General features: G+C 36.0%; 1 protein-coding gene across 3 annotated transcripts; it reads left to right on the plus strand.

Moving 5' to 3' along the window:
• The first annotated feature begins 1,015 nt into the window (after window positions 1-1,015).
• LOC106062440 (uncharacterized) lies at window positions 1,016-14,652 on the plus strand. 3 transcript variants are annotated; one of them, XM_056008734.1, is made up of 4 exons: window positions 1,249-1,662; window positions 2,913-4,365; window positions 5,470-10,241; window positions 12,455-14,652. In XM_056008734.1, exons 3-4 carry the CDS (start codon window positions 10,236-10,238, stop codon window positions 13,709-13,711), a joined length of 1,263 nt encoding a protein of 420 aa, XP_055864709.1. In that variant the 5' UTR covers window positions 1,249-1,662; window positions 2,913-4,365; window positions 5,470-10,235; the 3' UTR covers window positions 13,712-14,652. The 3 variants fall into 3 exon arrangements, with proteins under 3 accessions (XP_055864707.1, XP_055864708.1, XP_055864709.1); XM_056008732.1 differs by lacking the exons at window positions 1,249-1,662; window positions 12,455-14,652 and adding an exon at window positions 1,016-1,196 and having other exon boundaries at window positions 5,470-9,372; XM_056008733.1 differs by lacking the exon at window positions 12,455-14,652 and having other exon boundaries at window positions 1,244-1,662; window positions 5,470-9,372.
• Window positions 14,653-14,786: the final 134 nt, after the last annotated feature.

The following is a 14,786-nucleotide window of genomic DNA, read 5'->3' on the forward strand; positions in this document are numbered from 1 at the left end:
ACCAAAGCGCTCTGAGCATGCTATAAGCATGAAAGTAGCGCTATATAAAAACCATGATTTATTTTAATTTATTTATTTATTAATCCAGATCTATCCAATATTCATCTTGTAAGCTCTTTTTAAATATTTTAGCCCACAATTTCATTCCTATTTGAATCTAATTATAAAAATAAAATACAAACCCATGCCGAAAATACGCTAATCTTTAAACAGTTTTGTGAAGCAAATGATGAGCATCATGTTAAACTCTTATTGTAAACTGAGGTTCGCTAGATTTCGAAAGGAAGTTGTATTGCTCATAGTGTAAAGCTCTTAAATACATTTTTTTTTTGAGAAACAGAAAATTGCATCGGCTGGTGATGAATTAAAGCAGGCTAAATTGATTTGTTTTACATGGTAGGCAACTAACGCAAATGAATGAAATCAACCTCCGACTGAAAGGAACGTAATTGACTGTCATTGATGAAATCATTTTCACTTTTATTAAGATAATACATCTATTTAAAAGAGTTTTACAATTCCACATAAGTTGTTTGTTGACAGATGAATTACTGCCTAAGGACATCGATGTCTATGCAATTCACCTAACAATGTTACATAAAGATATAGCGATTCGATTCCACAATGTAAATAAATTACAAATTTAAATATTAGTGACAATTTGTAAACATCTGTTACTGGTGTTCATTATTTCTCTGAAATACTCATTTACGTCTGAGCTCTCTGGTAAGCAGAGTAAGATTATTTTTGACGTTTAGGTTTTACTTTCATTGATGAATGGCACATTCAATATATTTACCTTTTTTCAAGCTGTTAAAGACTTCTTTTCTGTGCATATTTATCGAATCCAGAGTATAACTTAATATCGTTAAAAACAATGTTAGTCAATTGGTCTAAACAAATTTGGACTATAATCGTTCAAAAGGTAAAGTAACCCTTGCAATCTTACAGAGTTAATATTTAGCAGTTGCCTAGTTGTCTGAACACCACCTGTTCAACTAGCACTATTAAATCTGTCAATCATTCAAGGTGTTACACGCTGTCTAAAAAGCGCGAATATACTAAGACTCTAACAAAAAACCTTGGAAAGCATTTAAAGAGGTCCTGTAGTAATGACCGTGGATAAATCGATATCCTGCCTTCTTCAACACGTTCTCTGTAGTTCTCCAATAGAAACGTACATGGTTCTAAATCGAGTAAGCCAAAACTGTATTACTCTATTCTTCTTTTCAATACTTTTGGAAGTAAAACAGCCAAATTTAAAGACACTACATTCCAAGAAACGAAGCCTTTAGTTTCACTTTCAGATAGTCCCCTGTTTTGGTTTCTTACTTTGCCGTGCAATGATTTACATTTTTGCTGTGGTTATCATTGGTCATATGGACAATGTCATCTTCTAATATGTTTATGTTTATTCGACATTTTTGGAATAGTAACTTTAGTGTTTAATAACACTACACGGATTGGGTGCTTAGAAACAGGTTTTAGATGGATTCCTAAGACTACAGTATAAAGCGTGTACAGAACGATAAGTTCTGTGGTTATATTTTAAAGATAATAACATATGCATATTCTTATACACTAGGCCTATATTACTCGCGGATCGGCTGTTCCAGAATGATTACTTTTCCAGTTAAATATCTCAAAGTGGTTAAAAAACAGGTAGGCCTTAAATCTTTATTTAAAGCAATTTACATTAAAAATGTTATGACTTCATAGTAAAACTAGACTCCAAATTTCAACTTTGTGACATGAATACAGAAAAAGGGATCTTAGTTTTTGCTCTATGCTTCACACGCTTCACATTAGCTATTATCACACTTGGTATTGACTCTTTTGTTGAAATACAGTATGTTGTATGTTTTTAACCCCATATATATACATATATATATGTGTGTGTGGAGGAGTGGCGATAATAATTAAAATATATCTTATCTTATATAATACAGACGTTACTTCAAAAAAGAAGATGATTACGTCCGACGCGTCATGCATTCAGTCATGCATATTAACCAATGACTTAAATTCTGCCAAGTCACTGGTTTTCCTGGCTAGCTCAGGCAACCCTTTCCATGCTCTAATAGCACTAGGGAAGAAGGAGTATTTGTACAAATTTGTCCTAGCATATGGAACGAGGAGTGTGCCTTTATCGTTGTGTCTTTCAGAGTATTTTTATTAAATTTTGTTTTTGTATTTAAAGATTATGGTTCAGTGTTCTATGTATAATTGCTACTTTACTTTTGAGTCTTCTGTCCTGAAGGCTTTCTAAATTTAGTGATTTTACTAAAGGTGTTACTCTAGTCAAATGTCTTTCAGAGTATTTTTATTACATTTTGTTACTAGAATTCTCTGGCTAAATGTCATAGAGTACATCCCTGATAATAGAGTCGAGAATCATGTCTGTAGAGTATGGCTTTAATACACTGAATGACTACACAACACACATTTCGTGAACACATTCTTACAGACGAGTTACAAGCACATGTAAACATAAGAACGATAACCGGTACAGAGTATAATTTTCCATAACATTCCCGATAAGAAAAAACAACAACAACATAAAGGGGTCCCCAGAGAGATAGAGAGAAGGAATTCTAGAAAAGAGGAAAGAAAAAAAGAGCGGACATTTTCATGTCATTGTACTGATACAAGAATTCACGGTCTAAAAGAAAGGTATGTTGAGGGGGGAGGATGCGTTAAAATATGTCCAGGTTGACGGAAGTTCAAAGAGCGGAGTGTTCTATCAATAATCAACAATAAACATGGGAACAAATACATGGGCGAAGCTGGTGTGTAATGCTAATTTTCTAATAATCTAATAACATTTTTCTGAAAGTTTTAATGTTTTTTTTTTATTTTGAACAATGCATGTAGTATAATACTTTTTTTTTAAAACCTTACTATTATTTTAGACGGAAGGAATTTCACTGACCAGAATTTGCTGGATCCTTATCTTGGCATTATGTGTCTGGATGCCAACCAGCAACGATTATTTCAGTGAGAGACGGATTGACTCGGAACCTTTTTTCAATGTTCTGAACCCAGAGGGAACAATTGATTTATTCGTCTCTACCAGTGTTATTGACAACAGCAACAGAAATCCAATGGTGTGTACTAGTGTTTCGGAACAACATCTTGCCCAAGAGATAAGTAGAATCGGTTGCACGTTCACAGATAACCTGGTCGACACAGCACTTCCTGAGAAGTGCGCAATAGCGCTCGATGAATCAGGACTATTCGGTTCTGTGGTTTGCAACGCAATTCATAAAACAGCTAAACAAACTGGCTCAGTTCTTTGTACCAGTGTATATAGTCAACACAGTCTTGTTGTATTTGTTGAGTGCACTAAGATTGGGATGACCTTACAACACATCGGACTCACATTTTGTGAAAGTGTCTACGACGAGGCGGGTCAGAAAATGATTGCGGTTTGTACTAGTATTGCGAAAGTTTTCAGACTTGCTAATTCTTTTATTTGCATCACTGTATTTGACCACGATCTCCAGAAAAGTTACAAACTTTGCAGACTTGTGGGAGATAGCATACAAGAAGCTAAGTCTGTGACTTGTGCAGTAGTCAGTAAAATTAACGTAAACGGCATTGGAATAGTGTGTCAATTAATCTTGCAATTAAAGGCCAAAGTTCAAGAATTGTCCTGTTTCATCTTATACGACCCAGTTCATAATACTGGTTCATTACACTGCTCTGATTTCACACCAGGGTTTATTCCAACGGATTTGCTAAACTGTATCATCTTAGAAGAAAATATACACAAAACCGGTTCTATAGTTTGCATTAACACGTATTTGTCGAGTAAAGGTGTAGGAACCTCCGTATGCTTACACGCCTTTCACCAGGATTCTATAACCGGTTCACAAGTCTGTACAGAAATTATCAACATAATAAAGCAATCAGAGGCAATCGAGTGTAAGCGCCAAGGGAGAGGCTTTCAAGAATCTGTGTCTTGCAAAACTCTTTATGACCTAAAAGACGCGCCTGAAAAAATGGAATGTAATTTTCTTCTCAGCATTAAAAGTCTGAAAGGTTCAGTGTCATGTGAAATGCAGAAGAGAGAATTGGAGAAACCCGTTGAACATGCTAAAGCTGATGAAAGTCCAAAACCTGAAGATAATGTTATAGCAATATACAGAGAAGAAGAAGAACAGACAGGTTTTTTTGGACTTTTTAGCTTCATAGGCTCGATAATCGAAAAAGGTTTCTCTTCCTTCGTCAAGGACCAATTATATGACCTAGTACGAAATCGTCTTGGTATGTCTGATAAAGTAATACAGTGCATTCATTCAGTCTGGAAGGTAGTTTCCACTTTCAATGTGTTCGCGTTATACGAACTTGTTGAGAAATGTGGTAAGTAAATACTAAATACTATTTGTATCGTTCATTAGAGTAAAAATTTACTTCGAGAATTTTGCTTGAGAAATGTAAAAGAAGAAATTCCATTTCTCGAAGATAGAAAGCTCTTTGAGAGAAGGAATTTCATAAGTCACATGAGCACGAAACCGTTATTCCTGACCCAAATAGCCTCTTGACGTTTTCTTTTTTCACATAGCTCAGCTTTTGTCTGTCTGGCACACATTTCGAACAAGTTATTTCTTCCACTTCACATTCTCCGATCAAGCTATAGCTTTACACAATCATTCATTGCTCCAAACAAAACATGCGTTTGCTACAATATCAACCAATTAGTTAAATAAATTGTTGCTATTAGTTTTGTTTGATATCGAAAAGGTGGAGATATCTTACATAATTGTGATATAATAATTATAGCTTTTAAATAGCTCTATTTTGATGCTTGTAGCATGCTCAGATGGTTATGGTCCAATTTCGTTTGTGAACCTGTGGAAGGGGGGGTGGATATCTGGGAGGAGGTTTTCCGTGCTGCCTTTAAGCGCTCAGTAAATACAATCTGCTCGAGTCGGGTGTTGAACCTCGAGCCACCTTCAATGGGTAGCCATGCCAAGCACATAACATTACAGCGTTGCTGTAAAGGGCAATAATTATATACAAAGAAAAAAATAATAGCTGAGAAGTCGCATATAAACTGGTGATGTGTCACAACACATTTCGTTTAAATTTCCCAAACTTTTACTTCGCTCACAATGGTGAACTAGTCCAAGGATATATATTGTTTATTTTGCGATGGGATTTTTTTTTCATACTCATAGAAATGCAATAGAACCTCTCCCCTTTTTTAGAACTCTTTATAATGTAATGATGTAGAGTTAAAACTCTACACCATATTCCTATATCATAGTGATTATTACTTTTCTTTTTTTTTCTTTGATTTACACTTTACAATAAAGTCCTTCTCTTTTAAAATTTATTTTACATTGGCAAGTAATAAATACGATTTTTAAAGAATATAATTTAAGCATAAAGTAGAGATTTAGATTTTATAATTTATATTACTTGTTTTAAATTATAATTCATTTTTTTTTGTTTCTATTGCAGTGCTCAACTTATCGCACAACCTTTTAACATAGCTACATACCCGGCAGTAGCTCGTTGAATACTATATGTGTATTTCAAGTTCCATCAAGATGGGTGCAATATAAATAATAACGCTTCTGCTTGACGGAATACATTTTACTACTTTACTGGAAGTTTAGGCTTTCTAAGATTAGGGCATTGATGCCTAATCATTTTCTGACTTGTGTCTTGTATAATTTCATGCTATATAATAATTAGGATAATAGAATCGAAAGGTTGTTATTGCCGACACTGGTAATGGACTTAAGCACTTTGGTTAGGGGTTAGGGTTAAGCACTTCACTACTTCTTTAAAAGGCTTCCAATGTCATGACCTCAATAAGCCTCTGACAACCATCAAAACTCTCGTGTGACTCAGATATTGGACCATGTTGAATAGCCATAATTAACAGGAGAAGGTGTCAAAGGCGAGTAACTTGAGACCAAACCAGTAAGTTTTGGGCAGAAGGGGCTCGATAGCGTTGCCTGGCCACTCACATAAAAGAAGGAGAACTCTAAATTGAAGCCTCAGCGGCTTCGGGAGCTAACCCTTATAAACATTCATGAGCCGGAGCCAGGCAGCTTGCAGCACAATGAGTTACATCCTTGCGGAGCCGTTTCATTGTCAAAAAAGCTTAGCCGAAGGCTCTTCAAGATCTAGGCTTGTAAGCCTGCCTGAACAAACGTTCTGTCTGGAAGAGATCCAAGTTAATGCCTATGTAAAGCATTGCTATTTCCGATATATCTGGCACTCCGGGCTCATAGACTAGAATGCATGGCCGAAGGCCGAGTACACCGGGAACGTCCACCAGTATCCTATGGTGTACCAAGTTAACCGTGCAGGACTCGCCATTAGTGTAACGGTCCCTTGAGGAACGGCGCATGGATTATCGACAGGGACGTGGAAGCTCTCTTTAAGCTATGCTCCGTCAAATGGGAAAGCTCTCGCATTCCCTTGGACACTCCCACAGGCGTTTTTGTTTTGCTATTCATTTAGCCTAATCAGTTCCTCAAAGGATCGTTTCCATCCGAGTGCCACCTTAAGGCAGAATAGCGTACTCGGGCCTAGCAGAGCCTGCGCAGCCGCTGTTCCCAAACTGTATCGGCACTTGCCGTTGCTATGGATAGAATCTCTTTCAATAGATAGATCTGCTGCCAGAGCTGGGGGACTGCAGGGTGGGCGACACCATTCCAACGATACCTAATGCCCAGAAACTCATTTTCATGTTATCATCCATAATCGTTTTGCGACTGAAGCAGGCCATACTACATTGTTAGTGTTTTGCATAACAGTGAAGGCGCCGTGGCTGAGTGATAATGCACTTGGCTTCGTAAGCGGAGTGCTCCGGGTTCGATTCCTGGTAAAAACTGATATTTTTAATTTCGGGTTTTTTGGGGCGTCTTTGAGTCCACCCAACTGTAATGGGTAGCGGTTGGCCGTTATGCCGGACACGTGATACCCTATAAACCGTGGACCACAGAAACAGATGGCCTTTTCATCATCCGCCCTATATATCACAAGGTCTAAAAGGAGTACTTTGCTTTATTTTTCCCCGTGGGTTATGCGTCACCGTTGTTATGTATAATTTGCTAACTCTTTTAACGCATTTTTTAATGTGACTAGACTATAGATCAAGATGAAAACAATGATATACTGAACAATCAAGTAAGAAAATGTACCATAACTTGAGTCCCTCATATAAAACCAATGCATTGATCAATGAAGTAACAACATTTGTCTCAGAAACAAAAATTAGTCATGTAAAAGTGCTTTGTCTTAAGAAATTTAAACAAATTTAGTAAATTTGATTGAAGCTGGTCTACAGCTTACACTTTCTTTAAGAAAGAACATAGTCGATAAACAACAAAGTAAAAAAACAAAAAAACAAACTCATTTTCAGCTAACATTTCAAATGCAGTAGCTTGTGTTTGTTCATGGATGTACAAGGTGTTGTTTTTAATGAGGAAATGTGATTTGTCCTCATTACTTGAGAGAGAGAGAGAGAGAGAGAGAGAGAGAGAGAGGGACAGAGAGAGAGAGAGAGAGAGAGAAAGAGAGAGATAAATTATGTCATGAAAAAAAATACTGCTTCGATAGTTCAATCATGGAACTGGTTCAATTAAAGACCTTTATTTTTAACGTTGAAAGGATCATCCTTCAATGACGTCTGTACATTAGGCGTTAGAAGAACTAGAACCTATGTATTTTTTCTAAGACAGGAAAACAATTTTCGTTTTTTTTTTCAAATTAAGAAGAAAATTATATCAGCCCACTGTGTCTGTCTGTCTGTCTGTCTGTCCTGTTAAACGTTTTTATTTCTCCGACACCCAAACTCGGATCAAGCTAACGTTCTGCTCAATTATTTCTTTTACCTGACAAAAGAAGAATTAACCCATTTGTTATTTAAATATCGTTAATTAATTAGTTTGTTTGGTATAGAACAAAGGAAAGAAATTGTACTTGACTAATGTGGCAGTATAACTTTAATTAGTCCCCTTTATTCTCTGTAGAGGAAGTGCGGTGCCTTATTGGTTAAGCGCTAGGCTTTCAAACCGAGGGTCCCGGGTCGAATCCCAAGTCCACCAAGCTTTATTGGATACCTGACATTAGTTAGGGAAACGTAAAGCCGGTCGGTCGTTGTGCTGACCATACGACGCCCTCGTTAACTATAGGCCACAGAAACAGATGACCTTTACATCGTCAGCCTTATCGACAAAATGGTCTAAAAGGGAAACGTTACTTTATTTTGTACTCTGCAGAGAGAAAGCTTCAAAGTTTGAGACTAACAATAGATAATTATAAAACCTTCTATTTTCATAAGTACATCTCTGGCACAGTGGTTAGTGTGTTGGCTTGAGTAGGATTGAGTCCTTGAGTTGGAATTCAGGTCGTTAACTTTTTTGATCTTTTTTTTTGGCTTTTAAAAAAATGACCACAGTAGCATTCACGCAGATACCCCCTTCTTTCACCCCGACCTAGTCATCAACTGATCCAGACAAGTGATGGAATCATAGCTAAAAGCTTGAAATTACGTTAAACAAAAAAACAAATCAAAATTTGAATGTTTTTTTTTTTGTTCTTGTTCATATTAAATAGACAGAGGACGCCAGGAAAAGAGTGTAACAAAAGTGACCATAGTAAAAATGTAAACTTATAAAAAGAATTCACTAAAGCAGACTTTATGGAATATCATAACTGAATGTGCCCATAGAGAAGCCTAATTAACTATCACCCCAGCTTATTGGCTTTTACGCGTATATGGGTTTTCCGGTAATTCAGCCACAGTATTCAATATTATTGAAGAAATTCGACTGTTTTTTTTTTGTAAAAGTAAAAAGAGTCGCAGTGTTTGGCACTCGGTCAATCTACACAACATAGGCTTCTTTAAATATATTTTACAAATGATTATTTTATAGTATGAAATATCACAGCATAAATAGAGCACAGTAGTTATTTGAATGGCGATATAGTGAAACAGGCTAGCCCTTACAAGTCATCAACACTCAGTGTTACTATATACTAGGTTATTTAATATGAAGTTCCAATTTAGTTATGCTAAATCTGATGACCAATTTTATGCCGTAGATTCTTATTTACAAGACCTTGCGATCTACGTGGCATACGGTAGTGTGGATTGTACATCGTGGCACCTAGGGAAAAAGGACTATTTGTAAAAATGTGTCCTAGTGTATGGGGCAAGGAATGTACCTTACCTTTGTATCTTTCTGAATATTTTATTAGGTTTTGTTGTTTTTTTATTTGAAGATTATTGTTCAATGTTTTATGTATAATTGCTACTTTACTTTTAAGTCTTCTATCCTAAAGGCTTTCTAAATTTAGTGATTTTACTAAAGGTGTTACTCTAATAAAATGTGAATAATTGTTTGTTATGAATCTCACTGCTCTATTTTGTGTCTGTTCCAGTTTCTTAATGTTTTCTTGAGTTGAGGAGTCTTAAACAGAGGATGCATATTCTATTTTTGGCCTAACCAAGGTTAAATAACATTTTAGTTTTATTTTCTTATCTAATTTACAAAAATATCGTTTATTAAACCCTAATGCTTGGCTAAGATTTTTAATAGTTTCATCAATATGGAGATTCCATGACATTTTTTTTTATTTACTATAATGATAATGATAAGGCTTGTCGTCGAGTCCGAAGATTAGTGAGGAATGTAGTATTTTCCATGACTGCACAGTCCCTGCTGTGACCTACATATTTTGCCATATCCAAGGCATTTAATATAACACCAAGGTATTTTGCATTTTTAGTCTGTGTTACTGAATTTCCATGAATATGATAAGTGATATTTCTTTCTTTTAGTTTTCTCGTTACACTTAATAACTGACATTTTGTCAGGGTGGAAAGACATGTTTTAATTTGATTACCATTTCTGTAATTTATCTAATTCTAAAAATTTAGAAATGAACTAACTTTCTTTCTTTGTTCAAAGTTTCAATTTTATCCGAGAAATAAAAAATGGAAGAAAAAACATGTACAATAATTGTGTGACAGACAGACAGACAGACAGACAGACAAGAGTGAGTTGATATAAGCTGTGTAAGAATAGGCTTATTTAAAAAAAAAAATCTAGAATCAGAATATCTAGCTTGGCAACAGTTAAACACATGTGAGATTAAAACTTCCTGGACGTGATCAATTCTGGTATCCTTGTTTCGCTTCAGTGTCTTTGGTATTTACACTTAATCTAACACGCTGCAAGAAGTGAATTTCTACCTGCTTTAATATGAAGGTAATCTATTCACTAGTTATTTCACAATACTTCATAATTACATTCCTGTCTATGTGTATGTATATACTGGAAAAGGGGGGGGGGTTCTAACCTTTCTAATAAAAACATCAAGATAAAAAACCAATTACAAACCATTACTTTTCCTTTGTAGCACAGTGGGCAACTTGTTAACACAAGAGGCTCTAAATTACTAAGTAAACGCAGACCTGTGAAATTGTGTTTTATAAGCGCTTTAATCTTGTTGTAAACAACGTTACTACTATGTTACCACTTTACAGTCAAAGCGCTTTACATTCAAACCAGTTTACATTCAAGCCACCTTACATCCACTTCGACCGTGGCACACACCAAAAGACAGTTTACTGATCTTAAAGACGATATTTTCATATTAACAGTCTTTTGGCCGTGTCTCAAGAAGTAGGTCAAGGATGAAAATGTTGTATGTCAAGTTCAGAGCTAATATTGATATTTTTTATACATAGATGTCACATAGTTTTATATATATATTACAACTTTTAAAATGTACAATCAGGGGCGTAGCTAGGGATTTGCCATCGCTTTGGGGCCGAGAGGATTGACCTCTTTGGGGGCCCCTGCATTTTGCGTAATACTTATTTTTCAATGCAAAAAAAGAATCATTTGTGGCCCCCCCCCCATGAAGTGTGAACCCGGGGGGAGAATTTCATATTTCCCCCTCCTTTCCCCACCTTAGCTACGCCGCTGTGTACAATATTTATTTTAAATGTAAATTTTTAAGATATCTCGTAGCTTTGTGGCAGAGGCGTAGCGAGCGTAACTGACGCACGTTTAACAGTTTAGCTTGAATCGATTTTTTTTTAAAATTCAGTCTTAAATCTATTGCAAGAAATATTAATCTGCCTAACGTATTTGATTTAATCAACTCTTTCTATAAATAGAAATGTTCAAAATGTTTAACCTCAAGATGGTAGGCCTACATATGTCGAACAACTTACCACCTTCAATTAAATCTGTAGCCCAGTTTGACCCATTGCAATCAAATCTTTTTTTTTTTTAATCTCTTCGAAACGCTAATAACTGTCTTAAACATTCTTTAAGGAATTTGAAAAATCAACAAATAAGTGACATCAAAACATAAAAATACTTAAAAAGAAAAACACATTTACAGCCACATATCACAATACTGTAAGATTTTTTTCTAATTTAAAAAAAAAACAAAGTCTCCACGTCTGTGCAAAAGAGCCAGAACCATAAACGTTTTCATTCAAATCCCGTAGCAGCATAACTGAACATTGCGTCTTTTAACACCTTCCATCAATTTAATAAAGTCCGTGGTGTCAAAATAATTATGTATAGCAGTGATGCCCAAAATACGGCCCGCGGGCCATATCCGGCCCGCGACGTGGTCCAATCCGGCCGCCAATAAGTCTGCACAAAGCGTAGAACCCCCCCCCCCCTCCTTTTTTTTTTTCCAAAGAAAAATTACGCTAAGGCCCTCACATTTTCTCTGATGGATTGGTCAATGACCTTTAAAATTTGTGCGTTTATGAAATGGACTCTGAATGTAGAATCTAAGAATCTAACAGGAATCTAACAGGAAGGGTGTACTCATTATACTTTTTTTTTTGTGTGGATATTAAGCCAACATATTTTATTTATAAAACGAATCTGACGACTTTCTTGGTTTGAGTCGGGAATAAAAGATTGTTAAATTTTTTAAAGCCTAGATGGTGGGGATTGATGAGGATATTTACCAAATAGCGACAGACAAATGAGTCGGTTGTAAAGCTGGCTACAACGCTGTTCATTGATCTATTTGAAGTATAGAAATGAAGCCATTTTCTGACAACTTTAAATATCTCATTAATTAGTGTATTAGATCCACGGATTTATAGTAAAATAATTTCAGGTCAATGTCAATTCTTTTTTGTACCTTTTCGTTCATGTGGCCCGTGATATGAGTGTCGGAAATTAAAATGGCCCGCAAGTCGAATTAGGTTGGGCATCACTGCTGAATGTATAGCATTAAAACGATTCTAAATTTCAAAGACCGTAAAACAAAACAACCTACCAGAGTTGATTCTTTCGAACATGAAATCGCCCTGGTTAGGCTGTGTAATTTTATTTTGTTCATTGTTCCTATTTTACTTTCATTGATGAATGGTCCTTTTGTATATCGTTACCTATTTTTGTGTCTACTTGTTTAAGACTGTCTTTTTATTTACATTTTTAAGGTCAATGAATATGGCATGAAATCGACATTATGGATGCTCGTATCCACCATCAGTTTATGTTTAGCTGAGAATTCTAGAGATGCCAGCAACAGAGGTAGCAACACTTCAGCTGTATGCACGAAGCAATTTTACGAGGCCTTATCAGAAACTATCTTAGTGTGTACTAGCGTCCATAACATAAGTGGAACGCATAATGTGGTGTGTGCCAGCCTTCGACCCAAACCAGCTAGTAAAATTGGTTGCTACGTAACAAGCAAAGCCATTCTTAAGGCTTCATCGGTTGATTGCAGCCCTGAGAGTGCTCTGCGCAAAGCATTGGTTTGCACCAGTCTCCACCAGTCAAAGGATGACTCTGGATCCGTGGTTTGTTCTATCGTGGATAACTATCAAAGTCAATCCATTTTGGTCAACTGTTTTAGTGTCGGTGGTGCTGTAGGTCAGCTCGGGACAAACTTTTGTACTACTGTCTACAAAGAAAATGGTCAGTCAGGATTTACAATCTGTGCACACATTAAACATTTTGAAGGAGTGACTAGAACATCGGTCTGTGCTAACATATTTAATCATGTTAAAATAAATAATAGGGACTTGTGTTATTTAGTAGATCATCGCGTACAATCAATTAAGTCAATCAGTTGTTCGTTTTCCAACGGCGGTGCTTTGATTATGACTTGTCCAATCATAGCTGAGCTGGAAGCCCAGAATACATCCTCAGTTTGCATTGTGATCTATACTACTATTAGTGGTAGCTATCGCATACGCTCAATACAATGTACGAAACTTCCGAACACTCTCAGACAAACGGGTTCTGCAATTTGCAATTTGTATAACCAATATTCAGAGCAAATCAGTTTCGTAGTTTGCATTAGCGTCTACTTACTGGACTCACAAGACTCAGCTATGTGTATCACTTTCTTAAAGCTACGTGATCCAGAAAAGGCTTTTACTGTTTGCAGTCAGTTAAGTTATCGAGCTCTACAGACTGATTCGTTAGTGTGCAATAGCAACAGCCCAGTAGATCTTGTACCTTGCACCAGCCTGCATGGCTTAGAAGACGGACGTGGCTACGTCGTTTGTAATATTTTATTGCGCGTAAAGGTGTCGACTGCTTCCTTTGTTTGCAGCTCAAACCTCGAAGAAGAGAGACTCAATCATTCCGAGGATGAGATACAACCAGAAGATGAGTTACTTTCAGAAGATGAGATTAAAACTAAAACATCAAATAAGTCTCCAACGTTATATCAGGACGAGCTTTAGTCTCTAGATTCTAAGATAGACTCTGGTGTAGACAGGGCCGGTCCTAACAATAGCGGGGCCCTATGCTAAATTGATTGCGCGGGGCCTAGTCTGAGTGGGAATAAGGATAATAAGTGAAAATTAAGATTTTGTATTCAAAAAAAAAATTCGACTTTACTAAGTACAAAATTGCGATCAAATTAACTTTACTTTACAAACTTGCAACCTATGGCATATTTATATGCCAGTGACTATAAAAGTAAATAAAGTATTGTAGCTTTCGATTAAGGTGAGAATTCGCCCGATTATTACATTTTATTACATGAAAGCTGACAATGCCTTTTTTCTTTTATCGCGCGTAGGATTGGCGTTTACCGCAATGAATGACTCCCACTAATGACAATTTTGTCTATTTTTCAGGAGATTTTTATGAGTTTTCAAGAGATTTTAATAAATTCAGGAGATTTCCAGGAATTCTTCGTATATATTTTGCAATTTAATAATTACACCTAGAATTAGCGCGGGGCCTATGAAAGCGTGGGGCCCACTGCGACCGCATAGGTTGCGGTGGCCTAAGACCGGCCCTGGGTGTAGACTCATGGAATGGATTCTCAGGAGTGTAGGTAGACCCAGTTATAGGTGTCGCAGACAAAAATATAGCCACGATAGTGTCACTAAGGCAAGTTAGTCTAAAGAAGAGAGTGTAGATGGAGATAGAGATGCAGATTAGATATAGATGAAAATAAGCTAGAGAGAGAGAGAGAGAGTCAGAAAGTCCCCCTGGCACTTCACCATCAGAAGTCAAAGAGAGGCTTCTGAACGGCTACCACCAGAAGTCAGAAAGAGGATCCTTCTGCTCCATTACGACCTTCGCATTTATTCTTTGCATTCAAATTAGTCTATTGATTTTTTTTTTAAATTAACTCTTTTATTTCAATTATATATATATATATATATATATATATATATATATATATATATATATATATATATATATATATATATATATATATATATATATATATATATATATATATATATAACTTAATTTGTCTACGTGTAAATACTTTAAATATTGTTTCTTACTAATAAACAT

The sequence above is a fragment of the Biomphalaria glabrata genome, chromosome 13 (genome assembly GCF_947242115.1).
Source record: "Biomphalaria glabrata chromosome 13, xgBioGlab47.1, whole genome shotgun sequence".
Classification (NCBI taxonomy): domain Eukaryota; kingdom Metazoa; phylum Mollusca; class Gastropoda; family Planorbidae; genus Biomphalaria; species Biomphalaria glabrata.